This window comes from Netta rufina (genome assembly GCF_964035555.1).
Source record: "Netta rufina genome assembly, chromosome: 10".
Classification (NCBI taxonomy): Eukaryota; Metazoa; Chordata; class Aves; order Anseriformes; family Anatidae; genus Netta; species Netta rufina.
The window spans coordinates 10,883,057-10,910,106 of record NC_140133.1 but is presented as its reverse complement, the minus strand read 5'-3'; the positions used below and the strand labels follow the sequence as shown (position 1 = coordinate 10,910,106).

General features: G+C 45.6%; 1 protein-coding gene across 3 annotated transcripts in view; it reads right to left on the bottom strand.

Annotated features, from left to right (window-relative positions):
* Positions 1-2,069: 2,069 nt before the first annotated feature.
* The window catches only part of FLNB (filamin B), a gene marked incomplete at its 5' end in the record, with an annotated part of 69,106 nt that continues 44,125 nt past the window's right edge, over positions 2,070-27,050 (bottom strand). The window contains 22 exons of one of the 3 annotated variants that reach the window (XM_084292771.1): positions 2,070-3,266; positions 4,093-4,296; positions 5,264-5,482; positions 7,961-8,137; positions 9,218-9,350; positions 11,238-11,353; positions 11,440-11,577; positions 12,025-12,291; positions 12,860-12,982; positions 13,298-13,450; positions 14,077-14,280; positions 14,650-14,808; positions 14,962-15,135; positions 15,658-15,786; positions 17,353-17,493; positions 18,371-18,473; positions 19,205-19,279; positions 19,951-20,198; positions 22,133-22,322; positions 23,945-24,101; positions 24,748-24,871; positions 26,535-26,702. In XM_084292771.1, coding sequence (XP_084148897.1) covers positions 3,079-3,266; positions 4,093-4,296; positions 5,264-5,482; positions 7,961-8,137; positions 9,218-9,350; positions 11,238-11,353; positions 11,440-11,577; positions 12,025-12,291; positions 12,860-12,982; positions 13,298-13,450; positions 14,077-14,280; positions 14,650-14,808; positions 14,962-15,135; positions 15,658-15,786; positions 17,353-17,493; positions 18,371-18,473; positions 19,205-19,279; positions 19,951-20,198; positions 22,133-22,322; positions 23,945-24,101; positions 24,748-24,871; positions 26,535-26,702 — 3,590 coding nt within the window. In that variant the 3' untranslated portion in view covers positions 2,070-3,078. The remainder of the gene's footprint in view (positions 3,267-4,092; positions 4,297-5,263; positions 5,483-7,960; positions 8,138-9,217; positions 9,351-11,237; positions 11,354-11,439; positions 11,578-12,024; positions 12,292-12,859; positions 12,983-13,297; positions 13,451-14,076; positions 14,281-14,649; positions 14,809-14,961; positions 15,136-15,657; positions 15,787-17,352; positions 17,494-18,370; positions 18,474-19,204; positions 19,280-19,950; positions 20,199-22,132; positions 22,323-23,944; positions 24,102-24,747; positions 24,872-26,534; positions 26,703-27,050) is intronic. The other 2 variants (XM_084292770.1, XM_084292769.1) reach the window with 2 other exon arrangements.

Here is a 27,050-nt window from a genome sequence, read left to right as displayed (position 1 = left end):
GACACACAAGGAACCCTGCACAGTCCCAGACCTGGCACAAGCTCCATAAAAAATAAGGTGGGTTACCTTTAAAAACAAAATGTATATTTAAGGTCCACAGGGCTGTCCTGCTGGTGGCCTGGAGCGGGAGCCGGGCCTTGAGGCACTGCCACAGGAAGCCTGAGGTGACTGAGGAAAACACGTCCCAAGGCCAGCAGGCAAGAGGCTGTGAAGAAGCCACACTGTGGCACTACACACACGTGCTTAAAAACCAGCCAGTCCGCTCAGATGACTGGAATTAAGCACATGTGTGGCTGCCTACAGAATTAGGGCCACCTGGTACCTGAGGAGAAACAATGCAAGTCCTGCTCGGACAAGCTCTGAAGAGCCCCCACAAGCCACGCAGCCTGCACTCTGACCAGCCTGCACCAGGGCCATACCAAGCCTCGGGTTTTCCACCAAAAGGATGCATGAATTTGGGCCCACATCAGCGGGGTGCCACAGGGCACTGGGCTTAGAAAGGATGCGTCCTGTCCAGCTCACCCCACAGTCCTCCCAAGCGAGACCCCAGGGCATGGCAGGAAGGAGCACGGTGAGAGGCAACATCCCAGTCCCACAGCAGCCTGCCTGCCATGAAATAACCCCTCAGACAATGATCCCAGCCCATCGACTTCAGACAACTCTCCTTAATTCCAGCTAACATGATTAGACCAAGTGGTAACAGGCAAGAGGAGGCCTGGCAAGGGCAGGGCAGTTGGGTAACACTGGTTACACAGGCACAAACCTCTCAGGTTTACTCAACCTGACAGCTATATTCAGGCCTTTTTTTTTTTTTCTTTCAAAATTTTAAATAGGAGGTTCAAGCTGACACAGCACAAAGCTAATGAAACGTAATTAACTACAAAAAGGAAACAATCTGATAAACCTGGGGCAGGAAAGTCCTTGGCAGCAGCTGCTGGCCTGCTGCCTCTCGGGTTTCAGTGGTGCTTCCAGTGGGAGCTGTGTTTGGGAAAACAGCTGCTGGTTTCCATAGCCGTGTGCTGGAGTTGGCTGGCCCAAGGTGCCATGCCAGGAGCCACCTTCTGCAAACAGCCCTGTGGTGCTGCTGGAGAGCCCCACGGATGCCACTGGCAGGAGCTGCTTCACCACTTTCTCTGCTCTCCAGCCCCGCTGATCCCCCCCATCACCGCAGTCTGTGCAGAAAGACCTGGCACAACACAGCCATATCTTGCCATGCTGATGCCGTGGCTCAAGCTTTCACAATATGTTTTGGTTTAGCAACAAAAAAAAGTGAGGTTACAGGAAAACACAGAATGGCACCAAAGTTAGGCCCCAGTTTTTAGATGCCTCCTGCATGGCTCGTGGTCCAGAGGTCACTCGCCATGTCTGGAGCTGCTACACACTGTAGGTTTGGTTTGGACTTCATGGACTACATATGAAAAGAACCCGGTGTTGTTTTTAACATGCACATTTTAATGAAGCAAACATTTCTATTTAATAAGTTATAAGATACAATTTTACAATCCTGCATTTTATTCCAGTTTATTTTGTTTTCACTTCCTAGTTTACAATGTAGTGAGCATTTCACATTAAGGCACAAAAAAGCACAGTAAAAAAAAAAACAACAAACAACCGTCCTTTATTTCCCAAATCAACTGTGCTCAAGGGTAGTGCATCCACAAGTAACTACAGAACTGTAAGCGCGAACTTCTCCATAGGGACAGACAGTGACATTTCAACAGGTTTTCAACAAATCCTATCTTCTCCTAATCACAGAGTTAAAGCTCATTTGGAGAGTTTTACTAAAGCCCCAGCAGCTGACAGCAATTCTGATACACACTTGGAAAGTAGTATTGAGTAATCCAGGACAAATAGATAAGTTACAATGGAAGTTTTCACTCCTTGACCCTAAGCATGAATCCCCCTCACAGCACTGAAGGGAATTTTGGAAGAGATGAGCATGCTTCGGGCACGTCCTTGGACTGAGATATAATAAAACAGTTTGCACCAAAACCAAGGGTTTGTTGGTTCTTATTGCCATTGTGTCAGCACATTTACACACCCACCCGCCCTCCCACCTACTACCCAAGTACAGATGTGGGTCTCCATGCCCAGGAGGGGTTTGCACCATCTCACTTATTGCCTGCCCAGCAGCAGCCAGGGAAACTGCTGTTTCCCTTCACCACTATACTGCTGTGCTCTGACCTGCGTGGATTTTGGGTCACTCAGATGAGAGCTATGCCTGGCTTGGCAAGCAAGGGACTTTATTTAATGCAGCCGATCTGGGAGTTGTTCTTAAAAGGAAAATAAATCAGTAAGCGTGTTGGGAGTTACCTGTAAAGCAAAGTTTTAGAAATTTCACCAGAATCCCGAGCTAATTAAAAAACGCATTGCTAGCATCACCGCCAAAAAGCTACCTGTATAGATTTACAAAGCATTAACATAAAGGCTGAAAGCTCTCAGGGAATAATTTTAAGTCTGCTTTTGGTCTGCTATAAAAGATAAACTTTTCCTAAATGTAAACCATTAGCAATGCATTTTCAAAAACGTTTCAAATTTGAGTGGTAAAGCCACTTTTAGTAGCCTTTTATTATGTTAAGCATTAAAATTGATCAAGTATACAAAGGCACCTATTATAGTACCAGTTTTATCTCATTTCTTTACAGAAAAGAATTTGAACTGGGGACAGCCCAAGTCATATTCCATAACTAAAATGTAAAGTCTCCAGTCAAATAAAATCAGTAGTTAAGATACCCAATTACAAAGACAAATTCCAGTTTTCAATTAACATCTAAAGTCTTTAACATCCACAAGGGAAATTAGTGTCTAGTTATCCACATGATTCTCCAAACATTGACAGTGACCTGGACAGTACTGCAAAGGTACAATTTGAGGAGGATATTAAATAGATTTACATTATGTTGATAAGTAGAAGAGAAGTGAAATGCTTGTAAAAAACAAAGTTACAGAATTTACTTCTGAGTGTATTGAAATGTGAGCCGTGTGTATCTAGATACTGCATTTTGCAACAGGACTGCACCCAGTATAACTCTACATCTGAATTGCAAACACACAGACTGACTCGGATGTGGGTTGGGATTAAGGAACAGTGATATGGAAGGGACTCCCAGGAATGTGCTCGTCGCCCCACTTCACCGCCAGGACGTAGTCACCCCTCTCCTTGACGACGTAGGTCACGTTGTACTGATGGCTGCCCAAATGCTTGATGGATACTTCTTCACACGGTATTGTAGGCCCGTGGACGCCAACTAACAACATATTTGAACCTAAAGCAAAATAACAGACTGTTAGAACTTAAGCAAACAAGTGTGATGACTGTACCACAACATTAGTTCCATAATATTACCACCAGATTTTGTTATTTTAATTCACAATTCAGAGCGGTAATCTGAGGTATGGCTAAATGAGTTTGGTTTAAGAGGGGATTTTATTTAAAAATCCTCAGTCTCATAGGGGCAAGAGTTTATTTGTGCACTTTGCTGGACCTCACACGCTACCATTATCTAATTACAGCACAGGAGAGATTAACACTGTGAAACAAGCAGGCACTGCCTCTCAGGTACTTGCTCACAGGTCAGCAGCAGCCTGTCATCTGCCCCCCACAATGCCTGCAGGTGGTGATCAGCACTCACAGCTTATGGGAGCACCTTGCACTACAGGCTGCGATGCACCAAGAGGGATGTTTAAGCTTAGCAGCCTGCCAGTTCTCATGCCATAACCCCATTTTTCTTTCAGGTGCTCCTGGCTAAGAAAAGCCATTTGGAGAGGGCATGGAATCTTTATAACCTCTTAAGATTGATTTGGTGAGCACCATGTAGCACTTAGAGTGTTGTGGTTTTTTTTTTTTTTTTTACAGCCAGATCAGCACCTCGAGCTCTGAATTTCAACTTCACAAAATGCTGATTTACAGCTAAAGCTGAAATCAGGTCTCAGATTGCTGCCAAGAGCTCTCATTAATTCGTAGCTGCCAGCTCACAAAGTCATGCTCTTCCTCTTTCTTAATGCAGAGTTTGCAATTAACTGAATGATGTTTTAAAGCAAAAACCACCCAGCTCAGACACCATAACATACAGCTGGTTCCTATACCCTTACCTGCTTTGCTGCAGTCCACAGAAAAGGAGCTTTTCTGACCCACAAAAGCCTTTGAGAGTCCTGCTCCCCGGGAAACCACTTTGCTGGCATCCGAGGTGGATTTGGGAATGGCACTATAACAGGTTTCAGTCGATGACCTTGTCACTGACTCTACCATGATGGAAGAAGTTTCGTTTGCACTGCCTGGGCTGACCAGTCGCTGTCCTGGAAACAGAAAAGACTTCTGAGACTCAGATTCACCCCATCTGAAAGGCATTTAGAAGGAGGTTCTGAAATCCTCCTAGTGACTAGCATGCATTCTGCATCCAAAATGCATTTTCAGAGGAGCAATTTCCTTCTTCGGTATTTAAACCAACATCTTCCAGTAACACTGGCAACAATCCCATCCCAGAGCCCTTAAGTGGTTAAAGGACCACAGGAACTTCAGGATTCATTAAGCAAAGCTGGCCGCTGGAGAAGAGTTAATTGTGCTCCAATCACCAAAATGCCAAAAATGGCTTGAGTTGGCAGAAAAGCAGGTGCAATTTCGCAACAATCCATTTTGAAAGCAGAGCATGTCCCAGCCCGGGGGAGTGCAGTCCCTACCATCTGCCCCCCGAGACCACCACCACGTCTGGGCACCAGGAAGGATTCCTCTAGCTTGGGGCAGCAGTAGAGACGAACTCTAGCCTACGCTTCAACACAGCACTGAAGAGAAAGAGCTCCTAGATGTAAAACCAGCCTTCCTCACGTCATCTGAAAGCCCCTCGACACTATGGCCCTTGGTCAGGCCATGGCAACACCAAAATGAGACCAAGAGGAGCATCATTTGTGCTGTAAGTCTCCAGGTTTCAGGGGCTGGGGAGGGAAAGTGGGTAAACAAGTCTTATTTCCCCACTGCCAATGCAACACCTTGGAGCTAGGTCAAGATCTAGCACTTCCCCTGAAGCTGTTTTACAGAGCTGAGCTGGTGAGCTCCATGACTGATGCTTCTGCAGCCCGCAGGAGGTTCTCAGCATCTCCCCAAATCCCTAACCTAGAGTTTGGAGGTGATGAGGAAAAGAGTTTTTTGCCTCTCGTGTTTTTGGGCACCAGGCATCTAACCCTGACTGCTGCGCTATCTCACAGGGACATACTTGCTGAGTGACACAAACTACTTCAGGCACGCAGTAAATACTGGTTAGCTTTTTACCTGTAACCTTTGCCTTGAAGGGGCTGCCCACTATGTGGTTAGGTCCACCATATTTAACTCCAATTAAATAGTTTCCTGGAGCCATGGGTGTGTACATGACTTTGTAACCTTCTGGAGTTTCCTGGCAGTCCATTTTCACCTTTGATGGCCCTTCAATTGTAACAGAGAGGGTACCTGGACCAGCCTTGGTCGTGTTAATGAAAAACTCCGACTGCAACCCTAGAAAGACGTAGCACAGTAAGACACACTCTTCCTCACAGCCTTTGTTACAAAAGCAGCCTCAGTTATTAAATAGGAGCTGGTGATTTGATGTAATGGACAAGAGAGCCCTTCAGGACCAAAAGGGAAGTGTCTCGGCATCAAAAGGCCGACTTAACGAGGAAAGGCACAACTCTTTAAACGAGGGCCTTTCTGCTGGGAGCTGGAGCCCGCACTGAGGCGAGTTCCTTCGTGTCTAAGCTCAGGGAAGTTCAGAGCCGTCCCACCACATGGGCTGTAAATCAGTGGTGAAGGGCCCACAAGAAAGCCTGAGAGACGACAAGGGCTGAGAGGTCTCCTGGAGGAGCCGGGTGTTTGAACTGCTCTGCAACAACACTCCAAGCAGTTTGTGGAAACAAAAGCTTGTTTAATTACAGCATCTGGCTAACAGAGCTGAATTACTGCTCTTAATACTAAGCCAATGACACAATGCCAGCAGCACGAGAAGAATTTAAAAGTGAGGCTTTTCAGTCCTCAAGTAATTTACTGTCAAACTGGCTTCAAATATTTACGACCTTTGGTCGCTGCATCAGATGCTGCTGACAAGGAATAAAGGGTTCGAGTGCCATCAGAACCAAGACAGCTATGGGAAAGTTTACTACAGAGAGACTGAAGCATCTACGTGTGGTGGCAAACCCGGGGAAGTTTCTAGCCTTTCTGCACAAGCTGTGTTGCAATGCTGGAAGAGCCCAGAGCTCCCAGAGGCACCATCCCCGAGCGCGGCAGCAGGACGCCTTACCAAGGAGGCTGGGCAGCCAGCTTGCAACACGCACTGCTTAGCCACAGAGAGGTCCTGGTGCAGCCCCGTCCCCTCCCACACGCTGCTAACAGCAAACAGGCTCTGCCAATTAATGCATCAGAAGCTGGAGGAAAATTAATTTCCCAAAGCAGCAAGCCTCACAGCTTCTCCCCGCAGACTCCTCGCTCAGGAGCCGCGGCTTTTTCCCAGCCCCAGCTGAAGGCTTGCCTTGTTGGAGGCTCCCGGGGGACACGTTTCAGGTGCTCAGCCCCCAGCTATCGGGGTCTGACACTGGGCCATTGTTCGAGAACACTGCTCCCAGGGCACTGAGCCTTTAGCAGTGGCCAGGATTCAACAAGGGGGCACAGAGTAACCTTGCTGAAGTTGAACAGTGTGTTTAGATTAAAAACAACCCCAAGCACCTTTATAGAGGGAGGAAAATTCCCCCGTCCCTGATGCATCAGTGGCTAGCATTAACGAGTGCTTTTGTTTCCACCTATTAAAGCAGCGCAGGCTGCAGTATCTTTATTTTACACAGTATATCCATACGCTTCCAAAACTAACTGCTTGGTTTCTCCAGAACAGCACAAGCTTTGGCTGAATAAACACAGTATTTCTTCCAGGGACAAAAAAAAAAAAAAGGTATAAATCCTCAAAAGACAGCAGTGGATAGCGTAAGGGGAACTAGCTGCTGCCTTGCGTATCAAAGGGGAAAAAAAAAACAGCTTTATTCTGCTCTTCACCTGTGTGTGTGGCCCATAAAAGCACACAATTAAACAAATCAAAGCGCACATTCTGGAATGCTTTCATATTTTCTTACAAAGACCAAAATCATACAAATGAAAAAAAAAAAAATCTACATTCTTGAGTTGAGAACTGTCAGATGGGGCAGCCAAAGTAGATAAATAGGTGTCAGATTTCCAAGTAGTGTCAGTATTCATGCTGCATCTGAAGCATATATGAAATACTACAAACAGAACACAATCCATCATATTCCCTGGGTTTTACACGCCATGTTACATTTAACTTGACATTTCTTAGAGGTGCAAGCACTAAGGAAAAGCTAACTGGGTACGCCCTCGCACCCAGTTGATTAACAGGGGTATGCAAGTTAAATGAGACTCCTTAAACTAGTCAGCCGGCTGAACAACTGCATTCACTACAGGAAAAGCTTCCAAAAACCCTGTTTTGCTGTTTCTTCTCATTACCAAGTTTCAAGACAAAGGAAAATAAAAACTAATTGACTACATTTGTTCCCCCTCAGTATTTCACCCACTCTGGAGCATACGTGCAGGGCAGTCAGCGACTGCTTTCTGACAGCTGTGTAACTCTGCAAAAGCCTCTGTCCCTTGCAGATTCATGTGTGGAACAGGGCCAAAGCATCTCCAGAGCTTTGGGGGACCACCTAAGCAGAGTTCGGCTAACCAGCTCAAGTGAACTTTTGCCGCAGTTGCTGCTTTACAAAGGTTTTAAGTTTGTTAAGGCTCAGTGTAGCATGCAGACCTGCTAGTGATGTTATGAGACTTCAGGAGCATGCGAGAAAGCAAAATTAGTCTGCACACAGGTCAGCAGAGAATATGTTAGTTCAGCTGCCTCAGCAGAGCAAGTCACGTAAAAATATGCCTAGAAACAGCTTCTGGCTCCTTCAAGGAAGCCAGAAGGCCAACAGGTTTGTACGGGAGCACTAAAAGAAGGGTTACCCGTGGTACCGCTCTCCAGGCCCGGTCCGTACGCCGTGACGAGCGCAGGGTTGCCCGCCTGCCCGGGCTCACCAACGCGCACTTTGAAGGGGCTGCCCACCACGTGGCTTCCATTGAACTTCACGTCGATGGAGTGGATTCCGTTCTCGTGGGGGATAAACCGAACGGCGTACTTGTCTGCAGGAGAGAAGAGGCTTTTCTGACATTTCGGAGATGACAGCAGCAGCAACTAAACCTAACACAGAGCTGGTTAGCAGCCCAAGCAAGGCTTTCATGTTTCAACATATTTTGGTCCTAACATAAGCAAACTTGGCTTTCCACGCTTCTATTTAAGTAGAAAAAACGATGTATTTATCACAGGAGGTGTCACGGATTGCATTTTCACCTTGTCTACCAGGAACTGATCTCAGCTGTCATCCAGCCAGCAGCGTGAGTCTCAGGGTTATGTGCCTCACCCGCGAAACCAGAGGTGACAGCTGAATCACAGCCCAACCTGTCAGTGGCAGACAGAGCAGCACACTGGGCTTCCTTACAAAAAGCAGCTGGTAAAAAGCAAGTCAAGTTGTACCAGCAGGCTGAGCGTGCTGCTCTGACACCACAGACGTGGCACCTTTAAGTTATTCAGCAATTTGCTGGTATTTCATGTTTTTGATTAACCCAGAGGAGTGACTGACCTTCCCCAGCTGGACCACAGCTAGACTGGCACAGTACAGATCATAATTCATTCGAACTTCAATTGAAAAAGAAAACCTCATTGCTGAAACAGGTGTTGAGCTTTCTGTAGCATTTGCTTATATTCAGTTTCCTTAATGTTTCACATGAAGGAGTGAGTGCAAGTTAAAAATAAACTATTTGTCAAAGATGGAAGCATAGCTTTGAAAAATAAACTTCTTCACTGGCTAAATTCAACAACCACATCATATTTCACCCCCTTCCTTTACAAATAGTAAAGCTTTGCCTTCACTGGCAACCCAAGACTTCATGCGAAACTCTAAAAAAGAGTTTGCCCTTAAATATTAGCATCTTACACAAGTTAGGACTTGGTAATTTCATTAGTTATCTAGAAAGAGCATGAATGTAAACTTGATTGAACAGCTCTTAATGAAACTGCTGACGAGAATTCATTCTCCAAGCAAGCTGCTCACTCCTTGGGTACACTATTAGCAAGCCAAGGGATTAAATCCAGACACTATGAGGCTGGGAGAGTGTTTTTGCAAGTTACCCCGTGTGTTTTGATAAACATAACACTGTTCTCACCTGGCTCCAGCTCAGACACATGGCACTCTTCTACAGCTCCGGAGGGGCTGTGGACTTTAGCATCAATCTTGCCCTTTGCCCCATTCAGCCTTATAGCAAAGGATGCTGGCTGATTAACTTTTAATCCAGACTCCTGAGAATGCAACAGTCAGATTACCAAATTTAAACTTTTGTTTCAGATCAGTGGCAGGGAAATAACCATTTCAACACATTTTTTTAGATTTCAACAAAAAGACAACATTATGACTTAACAGTAACTCTCAGATCAGAAGTTTGTTTTTTTTCTTTTCTTTTCTTTTCTTTTTAAACTCTTATGGAGTGACTGATTTAAGTTACCTACATCCACTCAGTTGATTTTTTTTTGATAGTAAAAGACCATTTTTGGAAGCCAGATGACACTCTGCCAAATCAGGCAAAGGCAGGTTTACAAGACTAGTCACCCATTATCAGCGAGGTCAGACCCCTGTATGCAGGCACTTGATTTAAAGGATGTTTAAGTGATAGCTCCATTTTCAGCCCCTTCATTCATTCCAGATTCATTCAGGGGAAAAGCCTCTGATAATCCAGTTGTCTGAAAGAGTAATAGGCATGTTTATATTTGCCACAAGAGGCTACATTTAGAACGCCACCACAAGATGTCTTAAAATGAGAAAGTAATTTAAAGCACGAAACCAGATGTTGCTGTGCTGTCAGACCATCGGCGCTGCGCAGCATTACTTGCTGGAAGGCGACTCAGCTCAGCACCCACGCTGCACCGCTCGTCACAGCAAGACCAAAGCTCTTGCAGCTATTAGAAGTAATATTTTATGCCGAACATACGTTACCTGATTTCATTTTCAACTAAATCCTGGAGAGGTAAATAAATGCAACTGAGTAGAACTGAGGTACGATATACAAAGCAAATCCCTGATGCAGGTTTAGCAGAGTGATGCTGCACACGGAGCTCCTTTACAGAATACTCAGCTTTATCTGCCTCTCCAGGACTTAATTGAAGTGAGTATTTCTGTCAAAGAGTCTTTAAATGAAACACAAGAGAAACATCAATACCACAGTGACTAATTAACGCCCTTGTAACTCGTTGGCAGAAGAGACACTACAGGAACAGGCTGTCACCATTCGTTTACACAGAGAAGGTGGAGAAGCCCAGGCAAAGTCCAGTACAGGCACATCAAAAATAGCCTCAACTGCAGTACTAATTGCTCATCACCACTCAATGAGGACTGAGGTACGGTATATTTAGACACACACTCTACTCTCGGACTCCTTTCCAAGTTTCTGGCTTTGGAGGTTTAAGTCAGACCTTTAATGTTACTTGTACTTTAATGCAAGTAACCACACACACAAAAATAATGGTAAGGTTAACAGATGAACCCAGACCAACTACAAAGCTGGAATTCTCTCCTACAGATTTGCTGCCGTTCATGAATTATCTGAGCTGTGGCTGTGGTTTCATGACGTCAGCCAAAGCGAATTCATGCTCTGACTTCATCGTGGGGCCTCATCCATCTGCTTGTGCAGATGCACAGTGCTCAGACAAGGCTGTAGCAATGTCCTAACCAAACAGGTCTACACTGTCTCACCTGCAGAAATGCAACTTTTCAGCCCGTGTGCTGACACAGTAACTTAGTTATCAGCATGATCACTGCTTGTTCATTTTCGTGCTTCAGTTCTGACTGGGCCTCCCCTAGCTAAACTGTGGGGGAAAAATAAGTTTTAGCTCTACCAGTGCTGCTTCTAGAACCTTTTATTTTTAATGCTCAAATGTTACTACCTGTAATAGACTTATTTTAGCCTTCTGCCTTCAAATCCTAGCTAGCTAGAGCTGGGCCAAATCTACTGGCCTAAGTTACCAAGAGGTTAGCTGTAAAAAACCTTTCTCTATCTGCAAGCTGAACTTGAAAACAAGCACCAACCAAGGCAAGGTAATCCCTAAGAAGAAAGGACAACCATTTTGGTCTCAGAGAACAAGGACGAAATCAGTCTCTGTGGCAAGTTGTGGAGATGTTTCCTTATGTCTCACCTGAAGGCTAGTGACAGTGAGCCTGCGAGCATCATCAGACGGGGCGATGACTGGAACCAGATAGGGGCTTTCCGGAATGTGCTCGTCATTGAACTTTATGGACACCTCATAGTTGCCTGGGGGGAGAAAAGATGCAGTGAGTTTCCTTAGTTTCTTTGGAAATAGCTTTCAGTTTTATTTCAGTACATTCTGTACTGTGTACCTGGCTCTTGAACTATGTATGATACACCACAAGATCCATCTTTATGGTCTTCAAAGGCAATTTCTGCTTTACTTGGGCCTTCTACAGCAATAGACAATCCTCCAGCTCCAGCTTCCCGTGTCCATATGCTGAACTCCGCTGTTGAAGCACACAAGAGCATACACAAGTGTAAGTTCACTGCAGCTGGGTTTCAGCTTCTAACAGACCGTGCAGCATCCCATCATTATGTGTATGAAAAAATGGTACATTGTGCCATGATGCTGGGTGATAACACTTGGCAGCTTTTCCAAGAGCCTTGAATTAGCCTCTTAGCTTTGAATAGTACACTAACAACTTCAGGCTCATTCGGAGAGCAGTTTCCCAAACATGGGTCTCCATACTGTGGGCTTCTCCATCCGCACGATGCAGCAGTATTATTTCTTTGCACGTGTTTCTCCACTGACCACCCCCAGGCATGGGGCGAGCCTGCAGTGTTACACTGAGCTCCACTCAGGCTCTCAGAAGCAGGACTTTCACAAGGGCCAACAAAAACCAAAGCACTGCACTGCAAACCCAGGCACTGGAGCCCAAGAGCAGAGGACTCACCTGGGATGCCTGTTTCTCCACGCTCCAGCCCCGGGCCTCCAGCTCTCACTTTATGGGCTCCTCCCTCGCCAAGCGGCCCCACAGTGAACTGGAAGGGGCTGCCCTGCACAGGCCGCCCTCTGTATTTGACATCCACAGTGTGAACTCCCATTTCTTGTGGTACAAAGCGGACGCAATAGGTGTTTTTGTCAACTTCTGCTATTTCTGCATCAAAGTTTCTTCCAGAGGGACTAGTTACCTGGGCTGTCATGTCCGCGCAGTCAATTTCTGACAAGAATAGAATACAAAACGCACAAGGGAGTGACAAAGGGGTTGGGTACTTTGTTTTTTGAGGCAGAAACTGAGTTCAGATAATAATGATGACAGCACAGATGACAGAACAGGTACGTAGGTGCTAGGTTTTACTCTCAGCTAGATGCATGCTGCTGAGCAGCAAGCCCGACCAGTTGCAGCTCACCAGGTGCTACGAAGGCAGATGAAAAGGCTGGATAAGCACAGCCAGCTAATACTGGTCTATGATTCACATTTGCCAAGCAGCAGTACAAACACTTAACAGATTATCTTAAAACCCTGGAGACAGGCTGAGCTGTGCAGCCCATTCTCCAGCTTGTTTTACACAGAACAGATTAAGGTCTCCCTGGAATTTATTTCTCCATTTGCTGATCATGGTTATGCATATTTTTAGCAGTTCATAGAGACCACACAACCAGTGTTTCTTCCCTACGCTGCCTTAACATGAGGATGACTTAACACTGAAGTTCCTATGTCCATTGCTTCAGGAACACCTACACTATACAAGTGCAATTTATGGTTATGGGGAAAGAATGTCGCTTACCTGGAATTTTTAGGTTCAGATCACATATGCTTCCAACTGTTGCAACAGATGGAGCCCGTCTTGTTCGTGTGATGCTCTCCTTAACTCTTCCCTCACCACTTATCTTCACAGTAAATGGGCTTCCTGTAAGTACGACAGCAAATCATTCCTCTTAGTAAGTACCCACTGCATCAAAGTGAGGAGTGAGAGCTTCCTCTGATTTGCACTGTATCACTGTGGAAGTTTTACAGCCAGTTTACAATCAAGTCCAAGTGAAATACAGCCATGTAACTAGAAAAGTTTTGAATGCCTGCATGAAGGGTACTGGTAAAACCTCCTCAAATCTTCAGGACTTACGGTATTCTCCAAACCACACAGCCCACCCACAGTTCCAGCATGCTGGCCACGTAGGTAAGACCTTTGCTGCACTAAACAAATATGCCAAACACTCCTGCTTACCTGGAATATGCTCATCTGCAAATTTAGTAGACACAATGTACACGCCAGGTACAGTTGGAAAATAGGACACTTTGCAAGTTCCATCTTCAAGGTCTTCGGTTTGGATATCTACCTTGCTGGGTCCTTCAACTGCCAGTGAGATCCCACCATAACCTACAAGACAGTTAAGTTAACATCACATTTCCACAGTTGTATTATAAATTTGACATAATATAGTCTAAACCCAAAGCATTAGCTAGTCATGAGCCAGCTTGTTTCAGCATGGGAATGCAGGAGCTGCATGATGTCTTAATAGAACTTTGGTAGTCCTCATAGGTCAGATCATATTTAATGAATGCACAGAATGCATTCAGCTCCTAAAATGCTCTGACCATATCCCTTTTATTTCATTAACACTGAAATTTTAGCTTCAAAGACTGTAGTTAAGGCTCCACGTCAAACCAACAGGAAAATATCTTCCTCATGTCCTTTTTGCTGTACACTACAATTCTAGAATCAGCACCATCAAATGGAAGAAAAGCTTTGTCAGTGCCTCAGTGACAGTCCTTGTTGTCTGTTAAGAAAGACGTTGGCCAAAATACAAAGCATTTTAGAAGTTCATAGCATTGCCTGAAGTTAATAACTGAGAACAACAGTGCATGCTTAACGTGCTCTTTGCATTACAAACAGATCTGCTGCTTTGCAGCTTGTGACCTGGTGATTCCCTGCTGAGGAAGACAATGCTGTCCTTCAGAGAGCATGTCTCACAGCAACTCACAGTCCTTTGCAATGGAACTAACCCGCATCTCTTGTGTCTACAACGAAGTCACACATTTCAAAGGTTCGTCCTTCTACCAAACCACGTCCAAAAACTCTTGCTCGTCTGGCATCTCCTATCTCGGACTGGACCACCATGATTGTTACAGGGCTGTTTGGTACATGGCTCCCATTTTTCTTGATGCTAACCAGATGTTCTCCTACTTCCCGTGGAATGAATGAGATACCTACAAAGCAGAGAAATGTGACTTACTTTTTATTCATGTTTTACTTAATTAAAAAGCCTTAAGCATACCAAGCAATGAAATACTGAAAGAACACTCTTTGCACATGTGTAAGTGTTATTCTCAAATGGGCCACAAAACCATTCACATATGCTGTCAAATAGCAGTTCAGGCACAGCCTGGAATGCTAACAGAAAAGGTCAGTATTTAGATCCTTCTGTGTTTCACCAACCATACCAAACAATGACAACCATTTGGTTTGACAACATACCTTCAGGAAGGTGCAGAGAAGAATTAAGTCATTTTACATAGCAAAGAAAACTGTAGTAGAGGCTGCTACACTGCTCCCAGATGAAGACTACCAGAACTTACCAATGTGGTTATTGGGCAGCCTCTTCAGAAGACAAGGCTCATCACGACCTGATGGGGCTTTAATGCTGGCTGTTAGGAGACTGAGATCAGTCTCAGTGATGTCCAATAAAAAGTCAGCAGCAGAACCCAGCTTAACCTGGGACCTTCTTCTGTTATCGTCTGTGGAAATAAGGAGAAATGAGTCCAAAATATCAGGTAGTTAAACGCAGAACAAGTTGGGGGACTTCATGCTCCTGCTGCAAACCAGCCCTCCCCATGCTATCAGAGGTTAACTTTCACTCTGAAGTGCTTCCAGAAGTCTAAGCTTTATACCTGTAATCTTGGCTGTGAACGGGCTGCCCGGGATGTGCTTGTCATTGTACTTGACCAGTATGCTGTAGTTCCCAGGTAGAGTAGGCAGGTATGTGACTGTGCACGTCCCATCTTTGTTATCAATGCAGCTGATTTCTGCTTTTGAAGGTCCTTCAATAGCCAAGTCCAGTCCACCTAGGAAATAAGGAAAAACAGCACTACTGTAAATCTTCATGCACACCAAGATCAATGACTTTTAAAGAGGAAGATCCAGTACTTGGTACTGGAAATGCAGCTCAGACCTACCTTTTCCAAGGATAGCAGCAAAAAGAGCTCAGGCCAATCCATCAAGGCCACTAAACCACTCAATCTGTTAGACTTACTTAATAGTAACTCTACATCCACTAATCATAATCCACCACATCTAGGCTGCCTCCAGCTTAATTTTAATCAAGTGAACTATTTGTACTCTGTATCATATCCGAGTCAACTTCTCTCAGAAAGAAGTAACAAAACAGTTCAGTTTTTACTGCACAGAAGATGCAGTTTAATGAAAGCCATTTTGCATTATATTTGCATAAGCCATTATTTGTATTATACCAGAGATTCTTATTTGGACAAATGAATGTAAATTATGCTTCAAATTAAGGCTGACACGCATTACACTTCTTAGAAGTACCTAGTTTAGAGTAGGATGGGTTTAAAGAACAGACTTACCCTCTCCAGCATCTTCTGTGACAATGGTAAAGGTTGCTGGCTTATTGGCAACCCCATAAATAAGGCCAGGCCCATAAGCAGACACACTGCCGCTGTTTGGATAATTCACATAGAATTGCAGTGGGCTCTCTAAAGAAAAAAAAAAAAAAAGCAAGAAGCACTTTTAAGGATGAGTGGCCTGGACTACAAGTTTGAAACAAGCATCAAGCTGCTCTGTCCCAATGGAATCTTAGGCTATGAATATACCCACATTTTTCAATGCCATTCTCACCATTTGGTATTTGAAGAACCCTTGCATGACTCTAGGGCACTTTAAAATGAATAATCCTTCCCTTTCATCTTCAAAAGATACCTCTCCACAATTTGTTTCACATTTAGTCATGACAAAGTGCTACTCTAATCACCACAGATAAGCTTAAATGATGTCGTAAAAGGGTCTTGCTCATCACAAGTTTATATTTAGCACATTACATCAGAACATGACTCAGAGAAGTGCTCTTTCAGTTCAGACACAAATCCTGAATTTCGTTAATTCAGAATTAGGAATGAGCACAGCACACTGCCTGACTCAATGAACCTGAACTAGCGAATTTGAAGGGTATCCAGAAACACATTTGCCAGTCTCAGATTAGTAAAGCTGGTGCACAGGAACAAAAAGTACAGTCACCAACAGCCAATAATAGTTTCAAGAAAAAAGGCACAGATGGCTCTCAAGTCCAAAACTAAATTTTGCAGCTGAGACAGACGCAAGCTTAATTCCTAATAACCACCTAGAAGGAAGCATTGCAGCATATCATCCCTCTGGCCAGGCACAGGCCAGTGCTCTCACTGAGCCAATACGTCAGACAGTTTGGCACTTACTGAGGTGCTACATCCACATGCACTACTGCAGATACTGAAGTAGTACCGTGCATCACATTATCTGAGCTCCCTGCTTCAGCCAAAGTTATCCTGTGTTTCCATGTACCAGCAGAACCAGCAGTGCTGCTGATGGTATTTTGTCCCATGTCTGCACAAACTGCCACGGGGCTGCCCCTTTTCCCCCACGCAGCTGACATGCCTGTGGTTACAGGGCAGCGTGAGCTGCCAGGCGAGGCAGAGCGCCGGTTGTGGAGCTGGTGAATTAAGGACAAAAGAAGAGAAGAGAAAGGGAATGAAAGGCAGTGGTTTCTCTTTGTTAAGAAGCAGCCAGGAAGAAAGAAAGATTACAGCACAGCGTGCACGAGTGTTTTATTTTATTGCAATGAGATGGAAAGAGTAACTACAGTGTTTTAACCACTTAGTTTTCCCCACAGATGATAGCTTTTATGCCAATGCAGTTTTAAGGATAAACATGTATTGTAACTATTGGTTTTGTTGAGCACCAAGGCAGTAAATTTCAACCTGAAAAAAATGGTAGTTAGAAAATTGTATGTTTCTTCTTCATAATAAAATGCCACAAAAGCTAGCTTCCAAAACCAAAATCCATTTTAAGCCTGGCTGGTACTATTAAACCACAATGGAAGCTCGCATGTGCCTGCACTTACTCCTTTGCTTTCGTTTTTCTTTGGACTGCCTGCAGATGAACTGCTGCTGAACAGTAAGATGTTCTAGGCAGCTCGTACTGCAGTGTATATGACTAAGCTACAGAAACCTTAAGAGGGAAAAGATGCATCAGGACACTTGACTCCGATCTGTGTCTGTTATCAGACTCACCTGGGATGTGCTTTCCCATATATTTGATGTGCATTTCATGCAGTCCAACTTCAGTAGGAGCATATCTCACTGTTACCGTGCCGTCCTTGTTATCCACGATATCTGGTGTATCGGTCTTTCCAGAGGGCATGTGTACTTCACCTACAAAAAGCCACCATGTGAGTTACAAAAGGAGAAACTGCCTGCTTCCTCTCTCCCACCCACAAAGAATGGTCTAGCCTTTTTAAACAAGCATTTTAAATTGTTAAACTTTTTACCCACAGGCACAAATAGGAGACTAATGGGAACACTAAACAGACATGTTTTCTGCTTAAGCTACATGAATACAACACAGTGGTAGACATCTGGCAAACAGTCCTGTGACCTTACAGACTCCACAGGCAGAGCTGTTTGCTTCAGCCACTAGAATTTCCATGGCAAGCCCCAGGAAAGGCACTGATGTACTTCATCACAAGGCACCCCCCTCTCTGAGATCAAGAATCCTTTCAGCAGGGACAGACCAGGGCTCGGGGTGGGACTGCTGAGCTAGAGAGCAAGGGGGCCCCAGCCCACACGCACAGGGGCTTTGGCTTTGTGTGACTGGGGTGCTGCCAGATGATGCTTCATGCAGAAGAAGGGAAGTGCTTTGGAGAAGGGAAGTGACAGGGATGCAAGATTAGTTTTTTTTTTTTTTTTCAGCATCTGCACAAAATATATTCAAAGATAACCAAGGACATATATAGCTGCTCCAGAGGGTAAAAAGCAGCAGCAGGTCCTGCAGCATAGCAATTCACAGCCTAGCGCCAAGGGCCACGGCAGCACCAAGAACTCCCTCGTTTAACTCAAACCATCACAGGGGTGTATCCCACTTAACCCTCAGCGGGTGCCACTTGATGTGAAATTAAGCAACTAAGTTACTGGCACAATACACTTCTCCTCCACATGCTACGGCCAAGACCACACAGACTGTTAGCTGCAAACGGATAAACACACTAACAAAGAGCAAAACCTCCTCAGAGACTCTGTGTCCTTTGGGTACCTGTTATTTCTCCTTTCCTTACAGCAAAGGGGATAACCATATCGAAGGGCCTGAATCCCATGCCGTTCATGTCTCCAACTGGTACGTAAGCTTCTTCTGTCACCTGCAGGAAGCAAAAGGGTCGGTCACGTCACAGATGAAGGTAGGCACGAGCTAGCTGAGCTCTGAGCAGCTCCACCACGAGCAGAAGCAGGACAGGGCACAGTGATTATGGTGGTCAGGCAGCCCCTGGACTGGGCCCGGCTAGAGCAGCGGCCAGTCAAGCTTTCCTCCACAACACCACCACATGGCAGAGCAGAGCAAATCAAACACGGTGCAGGTGGATGGAAAGCATGCTGGAAAAAAGTGAGGTCAAAATGGAACACGAGAGCATGGGAGACAACGTAGTGCACACAAGACCCAGAGTGGCTCCATCTGAAAGGATTTAGTTGCTAAGGCCTGGAAGAGAAAGTGATTTGAATGTGGCAGGGTGATTGCAACACAAAATTGACAAAAGAAACTAGTTTCACAATGCGACTCTGGACTCAAGACACGGTGCTATTTTACTGGGAAAACACAGCAATGCAGTCAGGTTGCTTTTGCTAACAGGAGACATTGCAGAAGTAGAAGCTGTGGGCGTAATGATCCTCTTCGTGTTTAAGGTTATGGAGAGTTTACTTGGAGATTCCCTTCAAGCAACATGGAACAAGCAGGTCTGGATCCCAAGAACAATTGATCAAACAGAAAGAATGAATACAATGACCAGACAGAATCAAGCAGTCCCAAGAAGCAGGCCGTCATCTGAAATGGAACACAGATGGGGGAAACCAACCAAAAAATGTAAAAATTGTGTACCCAAGGGCGGAATCCAGCGGGGGGCGCACCCACTGTCTCCTGCGACCGCACGGCAGCAGCATCTGCATCTACAGCCTGGTTGGTGGTAAAGGCAGGTTAGGCGTTATTCCAGTGCCATTATTCCCACATTTCATGACAGAAGACACGGCACCTGAACACCTTCCTCCCCCCACCGCCCCTCCCGGTGGTCCCACAACCACAGCGGTCCCATAACCACAGCCACCTCCAACCAGGGGGCTGCTAAACCACCCGTACCCACGGGGGAGAGGCACGGGGGAAGGTCACCAGTGGCACAGCAAAGGGACAACGAAGTTTGGGGGAGTTTGGGAGGGAAGCTGGAAAGCAGTGCCTGAACACGGGTGAAATGGAGTTGCACGCCATTTCTTAGTTTGGGGTCAGCATTACAGAGTGAAAAACAGACAGGTCAGAGCACTGTATCTGATGACAGCTGAAATAATTAGTTTTAGAAGCTGATTACAACCACTCTTACATCATTTAGAAAGAGAACTACGTGGTCGGGAAATGAAATATTTTGTTCAGAGCAGCCAAGCCTTCAGCCTCTGATAGTTTCTATCCCTTTTCACCTAACCACATTGCCTACTCAAAATAAGCTCTGTGAGTAACAAGGACTCATTAGCTAGGCTAATAAATACCTAAAAAATTACACACGCAGTTAACCTATCACTAAATAAAACATGGAATCAGGAATCTGAGCGGGAGGTATTTGTGGAGCAGAGCTGGCTTACCATAACAGTGAAAGGACTGTTGGGAATGTCCACCCCACCAAAGCGGACATAAATCACGTAGGTTCCTGGTTTGGCAGCAGTGTAGAAGATATCGTAAGTCCCATCCTCATTTTCAACAACATCTGCCTCAGCTTCTGTCCCATCTGGCGTCAGAACGGTGCAAGTCACTTTTCCCTTCCCTGCTGATTTGGCATCGACCACAAAACCAACCTCCTCGCCAGTCTTCACAGTGGGTGCAATCCCAGGACCTACAAGGCAAGTTCTGTTGCAGAAACCATTCGGAGGGCAGCTTTCCCAGGCAGGCAGCCTGGCACTAGGGCCCCACAGAAGCTGCTGGGGGAGCAGACGTATGGCAAGGGACGCTCACGGCACTGGCCAGCACAGGAAAGGCTGGCAGTGTGCAAGAGCTCACCACCCATCTTCCTCCCCCTCTGCAGTCAGGGAGACTGGATGAGAAAAGAGGTGAGGGAAGTCTGAAGGAAGCAGCGCCTTACACATGCCCTTATCACCATATTCCTTTATGCAGAGCCACAGGCATTATCTTTTACTACCCTAGCCACTGGCTGAGCTTTAGCTATCCCTGCTTGAACACCAAACTCCCCGTGCAAGCGTCTGCGCCACCACAGCCTGTAAAATGGCACAGTAGCAGTCATGGCCATGCTTCCCCTTACATTTACAGCAAACAATTTTCCACTGCTTTGCCACACGTCCAAAAAAATCATGAAACAATGCCCAAATCCAGCAGATCCAGCCTAAAGAGCGCTGCGTTTAAATGAGAACTATTAACTCTTGTTTGCAGTGTGTATTTGATACCCCTGCTTTTCGACCACCGCTCGTTACTGGGTAAATGGCTCATTTTCAAATGGCAACAAACCTGCCATTTTAGTACCTGAGCAGTATTCCAGCAGCTACTCCTACAGCGCCTGCATTTCAGCTTGGCAGCTGCGAATCAAAGCCACTTCTTGGAAATGGGAAATTTAACCTGGCATCTGCGAGGAATTGCCATTACTGTTATTTTGAATAGTTAGCGACTTGAGTTACTTGGAACAGTATCAGATTCAGCAGCCATTAGGGCCTCTTTTAGACGATTTTTGTAGCAAAGGGGATACCTGCCGCTCTGTTTTTTCCATTGTGCCAGCAACATATTTCTGGTTTAAACAGGCCTGAAAGCAGCCAGCTGCTGGTCTGGCACTGGGTACACTCTCACTGCACAATTCAGGTCGGTACAATGCCCAGACAACTCTCACGGGTCTACAACCAGAGATTAAGTTTCCCTGCTCAGTTTGGCCTTGCCCAATGTATTTATTTATAAATCACAGGACTTAACGTTCAGTGATGTTGCTGTAACTAGTTCCTACCCTTTCTGCTCCTTCCCACAGCCTCTTGCTGGCTGGGAGGTGGCAGCTTGCCATGGTGGCCAGCCCAAAGCTGCATGATGACCACTCAGTATGAGAATGGGCAAGGGCTGAAGCTATAAATGTGCTCCACCAGTAACAAATTTAGAATTCCTCCCCTCTACCAAGGTACTGATTTTTGAGTTGTAGTAACTTTTTATCTTGAAGGTTTCTCCCTCCATTCCCTCTTCCAAAAGTCCGTCTGCACTCTGGCCAACTTCAACCAGACAGAAAAGTAGCAGAAAACACTACTGTACCCAGCCTGAGCAGGATTTGCTAACCTTAAAGTACACAGCCAGCTACTTTCACCCACAGCACGAATTCTGCTCTTGCTCAGAACGAAAAGCTTCTTGCAATTCTATTAGTGTAAAGAGCGTGAATGCAGTGAACATGTGCAGGTGTGTTATTCTTAAATCAACCTCACTGCAATTCTCAACAGGGTTTACCTAGGCCAAAATAAGCATCAAACTTCAGTTGCATCTAGCTGTTTGTAACAACACCCTAGATGGTTTAAAAGATTTTGCTAGGGACTGCAAGAGAATCCTGTTCACTCCATGGGGTAGAGGGTTCTCTACCTTTATGAAAACCCCTCCTGTAGGAGCAGCCAGATTACACAAATCTCCAGCGTATTCTACAAAGTCAGATCCCTCGTGCTCTTTTCCCTCCTCAAATTAGCACTTTTTCAGAATTAACACTCACTAGACAGCGCACAGGGAGTACGTGCAGCCTGTTACATCAACTTTTACACCAAGTAAGAACAACTGCAATAGCCAGGACCCAGCACACACCTGTGGCCAAACACTTGCTGGCATCGCCCGCTGGAGATGCCCGGATGCGGTATGGAGAGGACGGGATGTCATCGCCACCGTACTTCACGCCGATTGTATAGCGGCCCGTTTTGTCGGGGACATAGGTCACAGTGTAAGTGCCATCCTTGTTGTCATGAATGTCCACCCTCTTGGGCTTGCCCTCTTGGTCCTGAGGAAAGCAAAGCAGAAGATTTAGGTGCCATGAAGTTAGTTATGATTTCCTCCAGCAGGATAGCTAACCTTTCACAGCCATACTTAGATGGTATCAAAGAGGTTCAGAACTGAAGCTCAGAATCAAAGTACAAGGAATAGATTATTATGAGCACTGTAAAACAGTCCGTGCTATCAGCAGCTGGGCTTTGCTTGATACCAAAACCTTTAAGATGTAGCAAGCCATTTTAATTAACTTTGCATTAACTGTACAAAGTTTTAAGCTTTGTTGTCATATAGCTGCTGGAAATGAAGAACACCTCCCAGGTCCCCAGGGCACAGATCAGGAGTCAGAGCAGGCATCTCTATCCTGATAAAGCACCGGGTTGCTTTGCCCAGCTGCTCCCTGAAAGGTTTGAGGTCAGGAAGCACTGAGGAGGGCTGACAACAGACTCCAGTATGAGGCATTCAGCTCTTGAGATACTGCAAGATCTACAGTTAAAAGCAGGTCTGTGCAGTCCCTTCAAACACTACTTCTATACTGAATAGAAGAATTAAAGAGCTGCATAAACAATATAGACCTGAGCCTCAGCATCAAGCCTCCTTATCTAAAACCAAGATCAGCACTGTGTAAAATGATTCGGACAGAGCCGGTCCCAGCTTTCAGTGCAACTCAACAGCTGCAAAGCGTGAAGCACTTTAGAAAGTCCTCCAGGCCTGCTCACACACAAATCTACATGTTGATGCCATTTATAATTTATGGCTTAAGCTGCCTGGACTACAGTAGAAGCTGTGACGGACTTGAGATTCCAGGTACAGTGTGAAAGAGCTTGCTCCTTTCAGAGATCTCTGTGAAATATTTGACATTCACGAGCTGAGAACCAGAAGCTAGAGAAAACACATTCTCACCACACAGGGCTTGTGGAACTTAATCTTCAAAGCCATAGCCATGCTGGGAACTCTGATAAATATCCCAGATTCTTTAAGGGCACACTTGCATTCCAGAATAAAGCCAATTGTTTTGCAGCACCTGAGCAGATGGGACAGCACGGGAGCAAGAATGCAGAACAGCAAGTACAACCGGCCATGCCATGACCTAGGCATGCCAGGGCTGAGAAATGTGCTTTATGGCCCACTAAACACAGACATTTTTGCTGAGGCCATGGAGTCCAAGCATCTGAAACTTCAGGGAATGCAATAACCAAGTCAAACAAAAAACATTCCTGTAATATCTCTTTAAATGGCTTACAACTTCAAGCAACCTTGAGGGAAACTCGTTATCATCACATAATGCTCAGTGTGGATGTTACATTGCGGCCTTGCTGAACTACACTGATAGCAGGCTGTCTCCATTTCAAATTCCATCATTTCCGTAATCTTGTAAAGAACCTGTATTTATCTCTTTTGGGGGGGCATTTGCAGAGTGTAAGGTTAATTATGAGCCAAACATAGCATGGGTGATGACTAAGACAGAAGTCTCAGAGAAGCAATTTCAAGAGCTTCACAAATACAGAGCTTAAGGCCCAGCCAGCAGTCCAGTCTTCAGAACTCTGAAGGCTGTGCACAAATTCATACAGGAGCCACTCAATCCCACCTAGAAACAATTTGTTGCAACCCCTGCATGGTCTTGCAATTACTCACAGTTATCTGTACAGTGAGAAGTCCCTGCCCGGCATCTTTAGCATCCACAGCAAACTCCACAGGCAGGCTGGCTGGTATGCCATAGGAACTGAGACCTGGTCCACTTGCTGTCACTTTGCTGGCATCATACGTAGGAAGCACCTTCACCTTGAAGGGACTTTAAGGAAAAAAAAACAACCACACATTACCACCCCCTCCTCCTAAGTCATGGTTGATCGTTGTTGCAGAACACACTACACAGGTGGACAGCACAAGGGGCATTTGACGACACTACCAGCTTCATTTGAGCTTTTAGCCAATGCCCAGCCGATCACTGGGACAGTTTTCCCTTCCCTCAAAAGCTGATACAGCACACTGCTAACTCAAGAGGAGATCTGACATGCTGCAGAGCATTTGAGCTACTGAGACACATGCACATCCCAGAGCCTCTGCAGTGCCTGAACCCATGGAATGGTGTTCTGGTTACTGCCCTGAGGAGTAGGTACAGCTCTCCCAGTAACTGTCTGGAGTAGAAAGGAAAGCTTAAAGCAGAGCTTTGTCACTGGGATGAACATCTTCAGAAAGACCACAGGCAGACGAGCTGAGATGGAGCCGGTGCTGAGGTGCAGATACACCTCCCCTCTGGCATCCCTGCTGTAGATGCAGCAGTCTCAAATCACTGCTAAACCCAGAAGCCGTGCATGTAGCTGCACTGGCTTAGTAGAAAGGACCACAGCTAGTCCTTAAATAGTATTCATGTGCTGGGAGAGCACAATCAGGTCATGAACTCTTCAGGTTATCTAAGTTTATCCTCACCACCTTACCTGCGAGGAATCTCTTCATCAGCATACTTGACAGAGATCATATACGGTCCCTCCAGGGTAGGGGTGTACACCACTGTGTGGGTGCCATCTCCGTTGTCTACCACATTAACAGGCTCCACAATTCCTAAAAAAGCAACAGACAATTCTCAGCTGCGATATTAAAACTCAATTCCTTATCAGCCATTTGATGTTACACAATGCTCTGCTGATTTACAATTTGGAACAAGCTACATTTCATTCTTTATTTATTTATTTATTGTTTTGAATGAAGGTAGTGGGCATGGATCAGCGATCAGTTTCCCTTATTTTGTATTCAAGAGCCATTAACTTAAGATAGATTTGCCATCAACTGCTCTCTGGGTACCCTTCTTCTCACTGTAAACAAAAGCTAGCATGAAAATACTGGAGGAAAATCTGCCTTTTTGTACAGTCCTGGTCAAGAGCAATTGCTCAAAATACTCTGAAGATCTTCCCACGAAGAAAATGAGTAATGGTTATAATTGCCTGAACTGCCATTTACAAGATTACATACTGCTACTGGGATTCACTGCACAGAGTTGAGCCCTAAAGCCTGTTAGTGCATAGCATTCACCAATTTGAGTCTTTCACAATCAAGTATTAGGAAAGGCAGGCTCACTGCCTAGACAGGAGAATCCTGCAAGCTGCCAAAGTCATAAGAAAGAAGGATCAATTATTTCAATTTGCATTAAGCAAAACCTACAGCAGATTATGTGACGTATCAGTCCAGATCAACACACAAAGCAGTCTACAATTACAACTTGGCTTGAAACACAGGAAAGATTAGCAGTATAGTGAGTGCAAAAGAAATGTATAGTTGTCATGCAAAGCCTAAAAAGCAGCACAGTTTGTTCCCACTCCCTCCTCCAGATGATTCTTGCTGTTGCCAGTTGGATTTCTGAGAGTCAAAGTTGCCAGTAGTTAGTAAGAGTTCAAACCTGTTGCAGTGTCACCCTTTGGATCACCTTTACAATCCGAAATCACTTTCAAAGGAGAGCTCGATCCCTGGGAATCCGTCTCATCCGCTAAAATTAAAGAACTGTTACCTGAAAGTCACTTGCACCAGGACGACCCGATACTCGAGTGGTGAACCGGCTCTCACCTCCTAGCAAGGTGCAACTTGGAGGCATCTGAAGAGTTTGATAGGGGCAACCTGTACACTACCCCTTGCTACTATTCTAGTAGGGCTTAAAGTTGCCCCCCAGCTGTGCCTCATGGATGGACAGTTATTGCACTGCTGGGCTCTGGGGATCATTTTGGTGATGTTGCTCCACAGAGGGGCAAGGCTGTAGCGATGGTCCTGCACTGGTCTGAGCAGTGCCCTCGCTAACTGAGCTCTGCTCTGTGCTCAGCGAGCAGTGGCTGCGCTGACCGAGGGGCTGCTTGTTCTAGGTGAGATGTTGTGCTATGCCAGCCAGCCCGGGTTCAGACAGAAGGCTGCTGTGAGACATTGGATTTACTTGTTTATGCCTAAACCTAAGCCACGTTTGTTCATCGATGATGCTTACTCATCTCACTTCTGTTACCTGTGAAGATTAGGATAAAGCGATTTAAAGACACTGCTCAAAGCAGCCCTGCACAGCACACAGCTCTCCTCCTCTTACAGCAGTACACGTGGGTCAGCTCTCCAGATGCATGGACCAGAGGAACGGGAACCAAGGGAAATGTTCCTACAAGGGGCATCACCACCCTTGCAAGCAGGGCCAGGAGCATGACACCCACCCGAGCGCAGAGATGGGCACAGCCAGGTTGAGTTCTTCGCTTCTTACCTCTGGGTCCTGCCACCACCACCTCCAGGGGCGCTACTCCTGCCTTGCTGGTGTCTACAGTAAAGGACTGTGGGATTTTGGCTCGAACAGCTGTTCCCAGACCTGGCCCTGCAATCTTCACCTTGCTGGGATCCACAACATCCTTCACAGGGACCTTGAAAGGACTGCCTGGAAGTTAAGACGGATAGTGTTAAAACAACACAGCTTTAACAGTTGCAGTAAAATGCCCAAACACCTGCAAGTGGCTGGCTCTGGCTTTGTGGACTGAACCATTTTAATACTTCAGGCACTTCTGTGCTACGCAAACAAGACAAGTTACTATCAAAGACAGCACCAGCTCAACCTACGCTATGCACTAAGTCAATATAGAATAAAAGTCGCAAGGCACAGGCAACTGATCAAATGGCAGGTTGCAGCATATAGCTTTAAATGTAGAATTAACATTTTTTAAAGGGAGTACATGAAGGATTGGCAGACTGCACCTGGAAGTAGCCAAGCTGAGTGCTGCAGACTGCT